Source organism: Cnephaeus nilssonii (genome assembly GCF_951640355.1).
Source record: "Cnephaeus nilssonii genome assembly, chromosome: 24".
Lineage (NCBI taxonomy): Eukaryota > Metazoa > Chordata > Mammalia > Chiroptera > Vespertilionidae > Cnephaeus > Cnephaeus nilssonii.
The window spans coordinates 8,052,941-8,068,811 of record NC_137095.1 but is presented as its reverse complement, the minus strand read 5'-3'; the positions used below and the strand labels follow the sequence as shown (position 1 = coordinate 8,068,811).

At 51.9% G+C, this 15,871-nt stretch overlaps 1 protein-coding gene across 1 annotated transcript in view; it reads right to left on the bottom strand.

Annotated features, from left to right (window-relative positions):
• Nucleotides 1-2,562: 2,562 nt before the first annotated feature.
• The window catches only part of LOC307094961 (AP-3 complex subunit sigma-2), a 39,111-nt gene continuing 25,802 nt past the window's right edge, over nt 2,563-15,871 (bottom strand). The window contains exons 5-6 of the mRNA XM_079764174.1: nt 5,519-5,626; nt 2,563-3,467 (exon numbers count right to left, since the gene is read on the bottom strand). Of these exons, the coding sequence (XP_079620300.1) occupies nt 3,339-3,467; nt 5,519-5,626 (237 nt within the window). The 3' untranslated portion in view covers nt 2,563-3,338. The remainder of the gene's footprint in view (nt 3,468-5,518; nt 5,627-15,871) is intronic.

Here is a 15,871-nt window from a genome sequence, read left to right as displayed (position 1 = left end):
TGCTGTTTAAGCCTCCCAGCCTGTGGTACTTCTGTGACGGCCGCTTGAACTAAGTCAGGTGGCTGGGAGCACTCATGTGGGGACGGGAAACGTTATTATCCTTTAAATATGCCATAGAACACGGCCCCCCACTGGCTCCAGGCTCCACAAACAGGCTGCAGGCCACTCAGTCGGAGCACCGAGGCCAGGGTGGGAAGCAGAGCCTCATCCACCTTCACTGCCTGCACCTGGGCTGGCACCCACAGGCTCTTAGGAACTGCAGACCGACGGGATTTCAGACTTTGATGGGTGGCCAGGAGCACCGAGAACCCAGAATTCTGCACCACTTTAGGAAATGCTGTGTACACCGCCCAGGGCCAAGGACTCCCGCCTTCAGACCTGGCCCCAGTTCCAAAACTGACCTCTCTCCGCAGCAGTACCTACCCCTGGCCAATATCAGGCCCATGAGGGTTTTCTCTTCCCTCATAAAAGGTTTATGACTTCGCTGACAGTGGGCAAGAAAGCTGGATTTGCAGGCAACCTCAAGTAGTTAATGAGCAATGATGGTGGCTTGCCCAACGGGATCGAGTTTTCCAATCACAAAGCGGGGCTGAAGTTGGGCGCCATCGTAGAGGCGGTGCGCGGGGTGCTGCTGGGGTGCCCACTGTTGGAATCTACAGGACCAGCCAAGGGCTTGTGGGAACCACTGGTTTCCAGCAGCAAAACCTCTGACGACTATCCCTGCCATCATGCGTTAAACCCAAACAAATCAAGAAAAGGGTTTGGCTCAGTGGATAGAGCATCGGCCTGTGGACTGAAGGGTCCGGGGTTCGATTCGGGTCAAGGGCACGTACCTCGGTTGCAGGCTCCTCCCCGGCCCAGGCTTTGGTCGGCCTCGTGCAGGAGGCAACCAATAGATGCGTTTCTCTCACATCAATGTTTCTCTCTGTCTTTCCCTCTCTCTTCTACTCTCTCTAAAATCAATGGAAAAATATCCTCGGGTGAGGATTAAAATAAATAAAAGGACCTGGCTCTCGCTCTGTGACACTCAACACACTGAACACCCCGGCTTCCGTTTCCTCATCACTTTGACGCACCAGAGGGCCCTCCAGCTCCCACTCCCAAGGCCAGGCCTCTGTTAGTCAGCTTGTGAGAAGCTACTTAACCTCTGGAGACTGTTTCCTTATCTATAAGAAGAAAGACAAACTTGGGAGAAGCCCTCGTGGGCAGTGGAAAAGGAAAAGGACGCTGGCAGGCTCGGTGCTGAGCCCAGTGGGACCCAGAGCTGGTTACCTGGCCTCTGAGTCCTACTTGCTTCACCGGAAAGCGGAGGTGTCTGCCGTAAGGGCCGTGGGAGGATCCTGCTCAGCCACGTCCCAGCAGGTGCACAATAAACACCGGTGTCCTCCCTTCGTTCCTATTTCACACTCAGCGAACGGACGAACGAATGGAGAGAAACGGATGTGAATGTGCTGAAATGTCTGTACAAATGTCAAACCCTTCAAAATCAGATATAGCCACTTACATTCCTCTGTTCTGACATAAAAGGGACGAACGCGGTCCCCCTCTGAGGTTACCAGAGAGGATCTGAAAGACAGGGGACCAATGGGCCCCGGGAAGCACCATCCAGAGGGAAGAGGCCCTGGCCGGGCAGCTCAGTTGGTCACAGCATCATCCCAACACGCTAGGATTGTGGGTTTGCTCCCCAGTCAGGGCACAGACAAGAATCAACCAATGGCCCTGGCCAGTTTGGCTCAGTGGATGGAGCGTCGGCCTGTGGACTCAAGGGTCCCAGGTTCGATTCCAGTCAAGGGCATGTACCTTGGTTGTGGGCACATCCCCAGTGGGAGGTGTGCAGGAGGCAGCTGATCGATGTTTCTCTCTCATCGATGTTTCTAACTCTCTATCCCTCTCCCTTCCTCTCTGAAAAAAATCAATAAAATTAAAAAAATTAAAAAAAAAAGAATCAACCAATGAATGCATAAATGGGTGGCAAGACAGCAAATTGATGTTCCTCTCTACTTCTTTCTCTCTCCCCCTTCCGTGCGCTCTCTATAAAAAATCAATCAATTAAAAACAATTAGAAAAAACCCAAGAGGGAAGAGACGTGGTCTGGACACATGGCCCTGCTGGGCACCGTGTCTCAGGGCTCTGCGACAGCATCAGGAGGCCCGGGGAGCAGACTGGGGCCCGGCCAGTGGGCGCCACGACGGAGCGGTGAGCTCCCTAACCTCTAGGCAGCTCGACACCGTCCCGAGACCTGAGGCCGTGCAGGAGCAACGGGCACTCCTCCGAGGAGCCGCTTTACCTCTAAATGACCCGCGGGAAGGGATCCAAGCACAGGGCCACGTGTATGGGTTCCCAAAGCCAGCTCGGCGAGACCGTCGCTTGTGGGGAGCAAGGTGTGCTCATACAGAGCTCAGGGGGGCCCCTCGAACACTGGGAGGAAGATGCTGCGGCTTCCCGTGCCCCGACCCCGGCCCCGGCCCCGGCCCCCCTGCTCCAGAAGCTGGTTCGGAGGGCTGTGCGTTTCCCGTACGGAGAAAGAAGACTCATTCATAACACAGCGACAGACCCGTCTGCTCCTCGCGAGGACAATGTATTTTAAACCCAGAAAGAGCCGTAACTCCGAGATGCTCGATACGCTGCCGGCTTTACCTTCTACACACACGGAACCCCTCCCCTTTGACGGGGGACGCCTCCGGCTGGGCTGGAGGGATGCTGTGTGGGGGTGCCCCCCAGTTAGCAGGAATGTGGCGGGCCTGCACCGGGCTCCTGCACAGAACACCTGCGAGGGCAGAGCCGGGACGATGCCAGGGGCGATGCCCTCTGCAGGAGGGTTACCAGGAAGCATGGCCACATGGAAGGACTCTGGGCTGACCACCTAGCAGAGCCAGCAGGCCCTGCCTGCCACTCGCCACATCCCAGAGCTGAAGGGCAGCCCTTGCCCAGCGTGGCACCTCACCGGCAAAAGTGCATGCGACTGGCCCAGACGCCTCGTGGTGCGAAGGAAGAAGACTCTAGCCGGACAACGTCCTAGTGGGGGTCCTGGGAAGTGGTGGGCCTCTCCATACGACCCCAAGCCCTGGGAACGGCTGTATGTGGAGGGAGAGGGGGCGAGTGACTTGGACACACAGATCCCCCCACTAGGGGAGCCAGGACCCCCTCACATCGGCAGTGGCCACGTGCGTCTGAGACCGGCCAGGCTGCGCATATGAGAACGGAGCACTCGCCACAGTGACACGGGGCTCCCCTCCCGCTCCCTGGCAGCACGTCGGGTCCGAGCCTTCTTTCCCGGGGCACAGGTAGGTTCTGTCGTGGGACTCGCTTGGCCTCCAGTTCAGCCGAGTCTTCACCCCTCAGACGAACTGGGACAGGTTGGGGACTTTGATGTTGAGATCACCGATGTTGATGTTCCGAGGCATCTCGGGCAGGTTGATGTTTTTCACGGCAGACACGGCCCGGGCGGGGGCTGCCGAGAGGCCGCCCTGGGGAGAAATGAGAGGTGGGAATGAGACAAACCCTCGGTGCCGCGGACTTAATGCTCAGAAAACCCAGTGACAGAGGTCTCAATAATGTCCGGCCTGGCCCGGCTGGTGTGGCTCAGTGGTTGAACGTTCACCCATGAACCAGGAGGTCACAGTTTGAATCCTGGTCAGGGCACATGCCCGGGTTGTGACTCGATCCCCAGGAGGGGGCATGCAGGAGGCAGCCGACCAATGATTCTCTCTCATCATTGATGTTTCTCTCACTCTCCTTCTCTCTTCCTCTCTGAAATCAATAAAATATATATATATATATATATATATATATATATATATATATATATATATTTTATAATGTCCAGCCTGAGCACACACAAGGCAAGCTTCGCGCCACCCCCCCACCCACCCCCGCAACCCCCATCCTTGAAGCCAGCCAACAAAACAATCTTCAGGTGACTGGCTTTGAGAGGTAATAGGGGTCCAGACCCTGAGCTCCTGAAGGCTGTCGCTTAGGTAGCTTCACAGCCCCAGCACCTCAGTGCCTGGCCCACGGTCGGTGCTCGCTCAATGCTTACAGAGAAAACCCCGAGATGGTTTAACCAAGTCACACTCAGTAGCGGGCGCTTTTGAGGTTACAAAACAGAGCAAAACCCTTTCCTCAAGAGACCGCGGACTCTTATAAACAAGCGCAGTCACGGGGAAATGTTTAACAGGAAAACGAATGTCACTGCTTAGGGCACCTGCTTGCCAACTAATAATGTGAGATGGAAAAGAACCGGCTTTCGCAACGTCACGGGCAACCAGATGGGAGGAAGGACCAGCAGGAGGGCGGCGGACCCGCACCCGCAGGGACTGGTAACAGACCCAGGCAGCCAACGCACCTCGGCTCAGCCCTCACCCTCCAGGCTCTCGCCTGCTGCGCGGAGGAGAGGAGCAGACTGACCAAGACCCAAAACCATTTCCTCCTCCTCGTCTGCCTTCTAGATCCTGAGGCCCAGTTCGCCCTGGGTTCCCCCCTCGCCCCGCCAGCCTCCGTTCTGCTTCCCAGCCCGCCTGCCTCTGAGTCACCTACTATTCCTGGAACCGTCCCAGCCCGCATTTCTAGAGCTACGGCTGCCACAATAGCTGTGGTCTGGAAAAGCTTCCTCAGCACGACTGCCAGTCCTCACAGAAACAACAATTCCTGGTTTCGCAAGATCAAGTTCTGTTACCCAAAGCGAGGAAGCTGCTGAAGACACGGGGAAAATGAGAGCAGTCATTTGCCCCGCGATTTCGCAGCGTGTGAAGGTGGGCCCTCGCCAGGCGGATGAAGGTGATGGAGAGGCCCAGCGGGGACTGGACAGATTTACCGGGAGCATCTGCACAACGTGGGGGTGGGCTGGGGCATGTGACGGTCAAACCCAGCTCCATCGCTCCTGTAGCTCTTTATAAGGCTAACTGTAAATACGGACACTGGCGACTCTGAGGTCTGAAAGACACCGCGAGAAATGGCTGCTGGGAGATCAGACTCATCTAACACCGTGGTCGGCAAACTGCGGCTCTCGAGCCACACGTGGCTCTTTGGCCCCTTGAGTGTGGCTCTTCCACAAAATACCACGGCCTGGGCGAGTCTATTTTGAAGAAGTGGCGTTAGAAGAAGTTTAAGTTTAAAAAATTGGGCTCTCCAAAGAAATTTCCATCGTTGTGCTGTTGATATTTGGCTCTGCGGACTGATGAGTTTGCCGACCACTGGTCTAGCACACAAACTAGGAGACCACACTGCAATCGGAGAAGGGGCGCTGGGCCCCCGCAGGGAACGTGTGGCTTTGAGAGGAAGAATTACAAGCCACAAACATGGGCCACAGCCCCCTGAATCTGCTTGCCTTCCGGTGCATCTGGCTTGTCCATGCTCACTTTTTGCCTCCCTCTTACCTGGGCTTCAAATCAATGAGCTTTCATGGACTCAGGAAGAAAGGAGCGTAAAACATTCCCAATGCCACAACCCGACCTAGCACGCCCTCCTCAACCCGCCCCGGGCTCTGAACCAGCCAGGGTCAGGACAGCTGTGCGCTCACCTCCGATTTCTCCAGCCTGTTCTGAGCTTCGATCTGCGCCACGATTTCATTCATGTTTGTTTCCAACACCATCCCTCCCATCACCACCTCCTGTAGGATGTAGTGCACCTGGGGGGGGGGGGGGGGGAGAGAAACGAGAAGGGTCAGCGCGCTCTGCACAGTTGGCGTGGGAGCCTTGCGGGCGCCCCTGCAGCAGCAGGGCCGGGGGACCTGACACCGGCTCCCGAACAGACACCGAAGCCCCGGGGTCATCCACCTCTCAAGGGAGCCACAGGGGCTTCCCTCGTGCTCACACGCCACACACGAATCTCCCAGGAGCAGGGGTAGAGGTGCCGCTCACACTCAAGGCAGGGAGGTGGTGCTGAGAGCACGGGCTCTGAGGGCGGGCAGACCCTGGTTAAATTCTGCTCTATTAGCTTGTGAACTGGGGCATGCTATCCTTTCTTTTTTAAAATATATTTTATTGATTTCTACAGAGAGGAAGGGAGAGGGATAGAGTTAGAAACATCAATGAGAGAGAAACATCGATCAGCTGCAACATCGGTAGAGCCCACAACCAAGATACATGCCCTTGACCAGAATCGAACCCGGGACCCTTCAGTCCACAGGCCGACGCTCTATCCACTGAGCCACACCAGTCAGGGCCACACTATCCTTTCAATGCTCCCGGGATGGTGGCGAAGACTGAGCAGGATAACCTGGTGCCTGCACACGGTGGAACCTAAATAAATAATGACGGCGTTTATTACATTATCATTCACTGACATCCATCGATAGATAAGTGGATAAACAAAATGTGGCATATTCATACCATGGACTATAACTCAGCCTTAAAAAGGAAGAAAATTCTCACACCTGCTACAACATGGATGAGCCTTAAAGACACGATGCTAAGTGAAATAAGCCAGACACCAAAGAACAAACAGGGTATGGTTCCATTTCTATGAGGTACCTAGTGGTCAAAATCACGGAGGCAGAAGTAGAATGTGGCTGCCAGGGGCTGGGGGAGGGCGGGAGTGGGGGGTTGCTGTTTGATGGGCAGAGTTTCAGTTGTGCAGGATGAAAAGAGTTCTGAGATGGGTGCACAAAACAGCGAATGCACCTCATACTGCTGAGCTGCACTTGGAAATGAAGACGGTAAGCTCCATATTGTGTAAATCTCACCACAATAAAGAGTAACAGGTCTCCATGCCTATCCTCCTAGCAGTAATGTTTGTTTAGCGAGCCCGTCTTCACGGGGGAAGCAGAAGCGGCACATCCACTACCTGCTGAGCACTGTGTATGTAACTGATTTTCATTTCCCAGCATCCACCGAGACAGGCAATGTAGTCTTCACTTTACAGATGAGAAAACGGACACATGGAACAGCCAGGGAACCTCCCAGGGTCACGTGTCTTCACAGCAGAATGGAGCCAGCGCTCCTGGCTGCAGAGCTCGCCTTTCTACCCTTGCCACCACACTTCCTCGAAATCCCAAATGCCTTCCACTCTGCTCATCCCTCACGCCTCGTCCACATGGAATCGCTTAAGGCTTGCCTTGGGTGTGCCAAGGAGCTTGTAGGACTTCTTCCACGCTTCATCCCCAAGGCCCGAACAGTGCCCCGGGCAGGGCAGGCGCACGGAGTGAGTGACAGGCCTTTCGTAAGTCTGAGCAGCGGATTCCCTGTGCTTAGAAGACGGCTGGCAGTGTGGTGGGGGGCTTCATGGAGAAGGTATGAAAGGCCTCATACAGGACCAGCCGTTAGCCAATAGACAACGGCAGTTAAGACTTCTGATTTGAACACTGCATCATGAACTCCTAACTTTTAAATGCTATTCAAAATGTTATCAGTGTAAAGTGCAAAAAGGAGCAATAAGTAAAAATGCAAACTCCATTTTCAACAACACTAGAAAGAAGTCCAGGCCCCCCCAAAGCTGTCAAGAGCAGGGAGCTCAATGCAAGGGCTCCTCTCCTTCAGGGCGTGAAAGGATGAAAGGAGGCCACGGAGAGAGAACACAGGCTGCGAAGCTCAGAAAAACGGTGCAAACCCACTTCCTGGAGGTAAGGGGCACACCCTCTGGGAGCAAACAGATTCCTCGTTTTTGGACGACCGAGCTTCCTTGGAGCTGGAGCTGAGGCTAAATGAGGAACCACACATACAAGCTCTGTTTGCTTCCCAGAGCTGGTCTCCGCGGCTGCAGAGACGACAGGCCGTGCACTGTGGGCAAGCTCACGGTGCCTGCCTCTGTTGGCTGGAGAGAATACAGGTAAGTGGACTCACCCAGAATCCCACGCCGTGAGAACTGCTGCGAGCCGGGAACACAGACCTGACACCTCCCCAACCAAGCATTCTGCAAACAGCCGGCCCCTGAAAAACCCACCTACTTACAGAGGAGTTATAAAGAAGGACTTAGCCCTAACCGGTTTGGCTCAGTGGATAGAGCATCAGTCTGCGGACTGAAGGGTCCCGGGTTCGATTCCAGTCAGGGACATGTACCTTGGTTGTGGGCACATCCCCAGTAGGGGGTGTGCAGGAGGCAGCTGATTGATGTTTCTCTCTCATCGATGTTTCTAACTCTCTGTCCCTCTCCCTTTTTCTCTGTAAAAAAAATCAATTAAATATATTTTAAAAAAGGATTTCTATAAAGACGTCACAAGAAACAATTAGGAAAGAAACGGGAAAGCAAAAAGCCAGGCTAATACTACACCGTGGGAAAATGCTGCCGCGGGGCAGATTCAATTGTCCTAAAATATTTTGTAAAATTAAAAAAAGAAAACTCGGAAGCAAGAGCTCAAAGCAGAGATGCCAGCGAGAGCTTATGGGCTACGTAGGGAGGTAAGAAGACGCCTACCAGCACAGCTCAGAAAAACGTGCGGAAACGAAGGTGGAGCTGTGAGGAAAGAGGGAGGAGAGACGTGGCTCACACAGTAAGGAGCGAAAAAGGAGAGCAATGAAGAACAGCAAGCAAACGGAAACAAATAAAAAATAGTTAAAAGGAACAGAGAGAAAACGAATTACCGAAGACAGCTAAGGAGACGCAATACATGCCCAGAACTAAAATGGAATGGGACAAATATATAGCAACTTGTTCATAACGATTCCATAAATATACAGTGATTTGTTCATAAAGATTCCATAAATATACAGTGATTTGTTCATAAAGATTCCATAAATATATAGTGAATTGTTCATAAAGATTCCATAAACATACAGCGACTTGTTCATCAAGATTCCATAAACACACAGAGCCTTGTTCATAAAGATTCCATAAAGATAGACCTGAAGGCGTGGCTGGGACACCAGAGGAGCTACATGCGGAAAGGACACGTGGGTCCCCGGGAAAACGGACCCTCCACGGGCAGCGCCAGACAGACCTTGTGGGCAAGACGACTGGATTTCCGCAACCGGGCAAGAGATCACATCACTTGGAGGGGCAGTATCTGCCCTGGCTGGGTGGCTCAGTCGGGTGGAGCATCATCCCACACACCAAAAGGCTGTGGGTTCGAATACCGGTCAGGGCACATATAAGAGGCAACTGATAGATGTTTCTCTCTCACATCGATATTTCTCTCTCTCTCTCTCTCTCTCTCTCTCTCTCTCTCTCTCTCTCTCTATCAATAAACATATCCTCAGTGAGGATAAAAAAAAGGGGGGGACAAATCTTGAAAAGTTCCACAGTAAAATTCTAGCAGTAAAAGGAGCAATACCTATAAAAATGCCCAGGGAGAAAAAGTATGACCAGAGCATTTTATACTGCGCTGATCATCAACCAAGAGTAATACAGCGGGAACCACTGCTCCCATGGTCTTTCTGGGGGAATCTTCAGGGCGCTCTCTGCAGCCGAGGGGTGACTGGAAAATGGACGGCAGAAGGACGGGTGGTGGGCACTGAGTCCGCGTACTGGTAGGACCAAGACGAAAGGCGAGAGTGATGACAGAGTGTCAGTGCTGGGCCCTGACAAGGCACCAGCATTAGGAAGATGTTGGGGGGGGGGGGGACAGGAGGGCGGTAGATAGAATAACAATAACGATTCCCCATCCTCAATGGCTGAGAGCTGATGGACAGCACTTAAAACCGACAACTCACGTTATAAAGAAACGGGCATTCTGACTTTTATGATCCACCCCCCCCCCGTGTCCAAGCCCACAGTCATTTGCTATGAACAATATTTTCAGAGCCTCCAAACTTTTGATTTAGGGCCAACAAGACATTTTTGGCTGATGAGTTCTATGCCGTTTTTCTTGCATAACATTCACCCGTAATGCATCCCCTACAATTTCCAGTTTCCCTGAAGAGGGAGAATTCGGACTCCAGTGAAGCAGTCAGTACAGAACCCTTGGAGGTATTTTGCCCACCCCACCCCCCTCATCTTCATAGTTCCTTGTCTAAACCTAATTCAACATCATTTTTTAATTTTTAAAAATATATTTTTATTGATTTCAGAGAGGAAGGGAGAGGGGAGAGAGAGACAGAAACATCAATGATGAAAGAGAATCATTGATTGGCTGCCTTCTGCACGCTCCCTACAGGGGATGGAGCTGGCAACCCCGGGCATGTGCCCTTGGCCGGAATCGAACCTGGGACCCTTCAGTCCGTAGGCTGACGCTCTATCCATTGAGCTAAACCGGTTTTCGGCTCACCTCTGTTTTCATAGGACAGATTCTCGTTCCTCACGCATGGCTTACCTGTCTATTATTAAGTAAATTACATGATTACAATACCAGTGTAAGTGGCATCAACAGGTCTGAACACGTCACACTGACCTTGGGTGGACACAGTCTCTCGTTGGGTAAATAAGCAAGGTCAAGCCACTAGGGAGCAGCTGCCCAGGGCCTGTGTCCACCTGACAAGTCTGGGGAGACCTCTTCCACTGAACGTGGGCATCGTTCTGAGTGGCGATCAAGGGAACTTGTGAAAGTCAGAGGGTGCCAAGCACAGGTATGGGGAGAAGGCAGTCAGGAATCGATACTAAACTGTGTCCCTAACAAACTGTGGAGTCAGTCAAACCACAAAGCCTGGTTCTGTCCAATGACAGCCGTGGACTGATGGGGTGGTCTTGAGGTCAAGAGAAACGTGGGTCAACACCTCAGAGGGCCCCGAGAGTTAAACGACCAACCTGAAATCTGAGTCGTGAAGGTGGCAATAAAAACCCACAAGTAGCCCTGGCCGGTTTGGCTCATTGGATAGTGTTGGTCTGTGGACCAAAGGGTTCCAGGTTCGATTCCGGTCAAGGGCACGTACCTTGGTTGCAGGCTCCTCCCTGGCCCCGGCCCTGATCGGGGCTTGTGCAGGAGGCAACCAATCGATGTGTTTCTCTCACATCGATGTTTCTCTCTGTCTTTCCCTCTCTCTTCCACTCTCCCTGAAAATCAATGGGACAATATCCTCCAGTGAGGACTAAAAAACAACAACAACAAAACCACAGAAGTAGAAGAAAGCAGAGAGGTAAAGGTCCTCAAGAGCCCTAACCCCAGCCACACAGAGTGGGCACCAAACAAATATGAATTGCCAATTAATAACAATTCACAACATCCTGCTATTTCAGCAACCACCTAAAACAATGACACCAGCAAAATTCATTCAGAAGTGTTTGTTCAGAGAACAAGAGTGCCACTGATTCCTTAGTTCTTGGCAAATGCACCGGCAATTCGATCCAGGAATAATCACAACCAGGAAGAGTTTCATCTGAACATAAAGATTATGATAACCCCAATAAACCACAGGTTATCTTGATGGAAGGGGAAGGCAACAGGGAAAATACTCTTTTTAAAAAAATCCTCACCTGCGGATATATTCCCATTGATTTTTATTTTTTTATATCAAAACTTTTTTTTATTGTTTAAAGTATTACATATAGTAGTACATACATCTCCTTTTTTTACCCCCCATTGTTTCCCATTGATTTTTAGAGAGAGTGGAAAAGAGAGGGAAAGACAGAGAGAAATACTGATGTGAGAGAAACACACCGACTGGCTGCCTCCTGCACGTGCCCTGATCAGGGCCCGGGCCCGGGAGGAGCCTGCAACTGAGGTGCGTGCACTTGATCGAAATCGAACCCGGGACCCTTCAGTCCACAGGCCGACGCTCTATCCACTGAGCAAAACCAGCCAGGGCCAGAGAAAATACTCTTGGTGATGAAGCTGAAATCTCCACAGGTAAAATGCTGGATGGAAACGTGTTTTTTACAAGACCAAAATACAGAAATGTATGGCCACACATTAGTGACTGAGCGTTGGAGTTTATAATTGTCCTATTAAAAACTTTCTCTTAAAACCCCTCAAAACAGTAAAAAAGTAGGGATGATTACCAGAGTCAAAATGTCTACCCCTCTGAAGGCACCCTAATGCACTACCAAGCCTCTATTCCCTCCACCCCACACGCCCGGACATCTGTCCTTCATGTTTCTTTTCAGGAAGCTGTCCCATCATCCCGCCCCTGCCCCCCCCCCCCCAGGTATTTGCTTCTATAATCGGATCCACTGGGCATCCAGTTTGGCTCCACTCCTCTGGAACTGTTTGAGCCCTCCCCCACCTCTTCCCCTGGAGGCACTCTGAATGACCTGACCGAGATGGAGACCTAGCCTAGCCGGTTTGGCTCGGTGGACAGATTTGGCCTGCGGACTGAAGGGTCCTGGGTTCAACGTTGGTCAAGGGTTGTGGGCTCGATCCCCAGGAGGGGGTGTGCAGGAGGCAGCCGATCCATGATTCTCTCTCATCATTGATGTTTCTCTCTCTCTCTCCCTCTCCCTTCCTCTCTGAAATCAATAAAAATGTATTTTCTTTTATATATATTTTATTGATTTTTACAGAGAGGAAGGGAGAGGGATAGAGTTAGAAACATCGATGAGAGAGAAACTCAGGACGGGGTAGGAAGCCAGACCCACTCAGAAGGCCTGTCTCCTCAAAATCAGGACTTTCGAACCACATGAGCCTCTTCTCCTCGATCAGCTGCCTCCTGCACACCTCCCACTGGGGATGTGCCCACAACCAAGGTAAGTGCCCTTGACCGGAATCGAACCTGGGACCTTTCAGTCCCCAGGCCAATGCTCTATCCACTGAGCCAAACCGGCTTCGGCTAAAAATGTATTTTTTACAACAATGGCGACCTAGGAGTTTGGGCCCAGGGCTCTACTGCACCAAGAGAGAAAAGGGGGGAAATCCCGTGAGTGCCGGGGAGGCGACAGTGCCCAGGCCCAGCTCCGGGACTGTGCAGGGTGTGACTCTCCTGCTCTGAGGAGCTCAGAGGCTCTGTGCCAAGCAAGGCCCGGCCCGCAGTTGCACTGTGAGCTGCACAGAAAGGGAACAGCCACACGGAGAGCCATCGAGGAGTTCCGTGACCGGCTCACCGGCTGCGGCTTCCTGATGCAGAGAGCGCTTTGCAAACTGGCGCGAGGGCTGGCGGTGCAGCCGATTCTGCCGCCGTTGCCAGTCCTCACCCTCCCTACCTCCTACCGCTCGTCCCGGGGATCCTGCTAAGCAGGTCTGCAAAAATCGGAGAGTCTTCCAGGATCCGAGGTGCTGAGCACCCACGGTTTGGGCCAAGCAAACGCAAGGAAGGCCGAGGACAGGCCGAGAGGGTCGCCTCTCCTCTGACATCGCCGGGCCGTACGCATTGCCATCGGGTCTTCAATCCAGGCCACTGCCATTGGTCTGTCTCTTCTCCTCGACCTTGATTTTCTCTGCGGGCAGGCCCGCTACACATTCACCTCTGGTCCCCAGTGCCGAGCGCTGTGCTTGGTAACAGCAGAACTTCATACACGCTGGCGCCACGGATGGAAGAGGCTCATGTGGTTCAAAAGTCCTCATTTTGAGGAGACAGGCCTTCTGAGTGGGCCTGGCTTCCTACCCCGTCCCTGAGTTTAATAAAAACCCTACTGTGTGGCTTTTATTGCCACCCACACAACTCAGAGAAACACATGCTCCTGCCTGGGCCAGGCTTAACCTCCACAGAGAAAGGGGGTCAGGACGAGCTCGCTAGTTTCGTGTCAGGATGGACAGAAGGAAAGACAAGTGTCACCGCAAGGACAGAGGCGCTCCGTAGGGACACAGCTCTGGGACGGCTGGGGATGGAGACGAGGCAGCGGCAACAACCCCACCCGAGGACAGAGAACTGCAGCATCTTCAAGAGTTCCATCCTGTATGTTTCGCACTGAAGTCAGAAACGTTCTGAGGCCAGAAAATAAACAAAACAAAACAAAACAAAACAAAACAAAACAAAACAAAACAGATCGGAGTCCAATCCCAGGTCAACAGAGACCATCACCAAGAGCAAAAGGATCTGGAGCCAGAAGACAATGAACAGGACTCTTTCCTGCTAGTGAAAACAGAGTCCCAAACCTTGAGCTGGTCATGTCCTAAAAGTTGATTTCTTTAGTAAACTTCAGTATTAAACGCACAATGTATTTTTCTATAGATATAAGAAGTAAGGTCCTCATGCGAACAGCTCACAAGAGCTGACTCAAGTCCACAATGCTACCTAGAACGCGGTACCACAGAGCACCCTGCAGCTACAGGTAAGTACCGTGACTCGAACAGCTTCTACAGTAAATGCGGTCCTATACGAGGATGGCAGGAACCCATCTACCGAACTCCACGGGCAGAGGGCAGGTAAGACCTTGCGAGACACCAGTGGCACATTAACACACACCACAACCCAAGCTCGGTCACCCCACAGAAACCTCTAGACTAGATCAACCCCTCCCGGGGTGTTTTTGTTTTTTTTTTAAATATATTTTATTGATTTTTTTAGAGAGGGAGGGAGAGGGATAAAGAGTTAGAAACATCGATGAGAGAGAAACATCAATCAGCTGCCTCCTACACACCCCCTACTGGGGATGTGCCTGCAACCAAGGTACATGCCCTTGACCAGAATCGAACCTGGGACCCTTGAGTCCACAGGCCGACGCTCTAGCCACTGAGCCAAATCGGTTAGGGCCCGGAGTGTTTTTCGTTAGAGGACAAAAGCCCGTTTTACCACAAACCAGGTTCACATCGCCGATGCAGGCTCGCCGATCTTTCTTAAAACCGTGTCACTGCTCCAAAGACAATAAAAGGAATGAAAACCAAAAGAACATAAGCACAGTGCTTGTATTGAAATGTGAGGATGCCAATACTGCAAGGCTCAAGTTTTAAAAAGGAAGTGGTAATCACTAATGAAATATCTAGTCTAGCCCTAGCCGGTTTGGCTCAGTGGATAGAGTGTCAGCCTGTGGACCAACGGGTCCTGGGTTCCGGTCAAGGGCACCTACCTCGGTTGCAGGCTCCTCCCCAGCTGAGGCCCTGGTCGGGGCGAGTGCAGGAGGCAACCAATCAATGTGCTTCTCTCACATTGGTATTTCTGTCTTTCCCTCTCTCTGAAAATCAATGGAAAAATATCCTCGGTTGAGAATTAAAAAATAAGTAAATAAATATCTAGTCTACCATTATAAACGGCTAAGTGTGGATAAGGTTTTTCTACCCCTTAGTGGCTTAATTCCTAGGAAAGGGCCCCCCGAGAGTAAGGAGGGGAAATCCTGGTCGGCTGGGGTACGGATCACCTCTAGGCCCTGCGGAGGGTGCGGTGGTTTGCGAATAAGCCCAGGAAGAGGACAGGGACACTTTAAGAGGACTGAGCAGCGACGGGGAAGAGGAAATTATTTGAGTCATCTTGGTCCAGAGGCAATCTCTAGTTCCCAAATTATCCATTCTAGAAAAAAAATGAAAGAGGAAGAGGGCATAAAAACACCCTCCAGAAACCTGGCACATAAGCCTTCTTCTTACCCCCACTTTCGTTCCAAAGTCCAATGTTTTATCAGTGTTTTAAGTCACGCTAAGGACTGCCTGTCCCCATGGCGCACCCTTTATCTCACCTGGTATCTCACGTGTCCACAAATGAACACATGGTCATTACATTCAGCCGCTGTGGGCTGAGTGTCTTTGCGGGTCTATCTGCCATGAACAAAACGGAGCGCACGGAGCAGCGCCGGCACACCCGGGAGAGGACACAAGTGGGACCCATCACACGTCCAGTCCCCACTGAATGATCGATCGGAAGAAAAACCTTCAAGTGTACGACGCGCTCCCGTGACTTCTAAAGTAGAACATTCTGACCGTAACTTAGCCGGTCCTTTGCCCCCCATTGCTAAGGGCGATCAATGAACTTACTCCATTCTGAGATGCCCTCGGGAACTCGCGCACGCGCACGCAGCACTGTCTGGCCCCCGCCAGCTCCACTAAAGCGAAGAAAGCAACCTGATTTGTCAAGTTCCATTTGTTTCTCTTTTGCTCGCTATCAGTGTCTCCTGCACCACTTTTTTTTTTTTTAAATATATATATTTTATTGATTTTTTTACAGAGAGGAAGGGAGAGGGATAGAGAGCTAGAAACATCGATGAG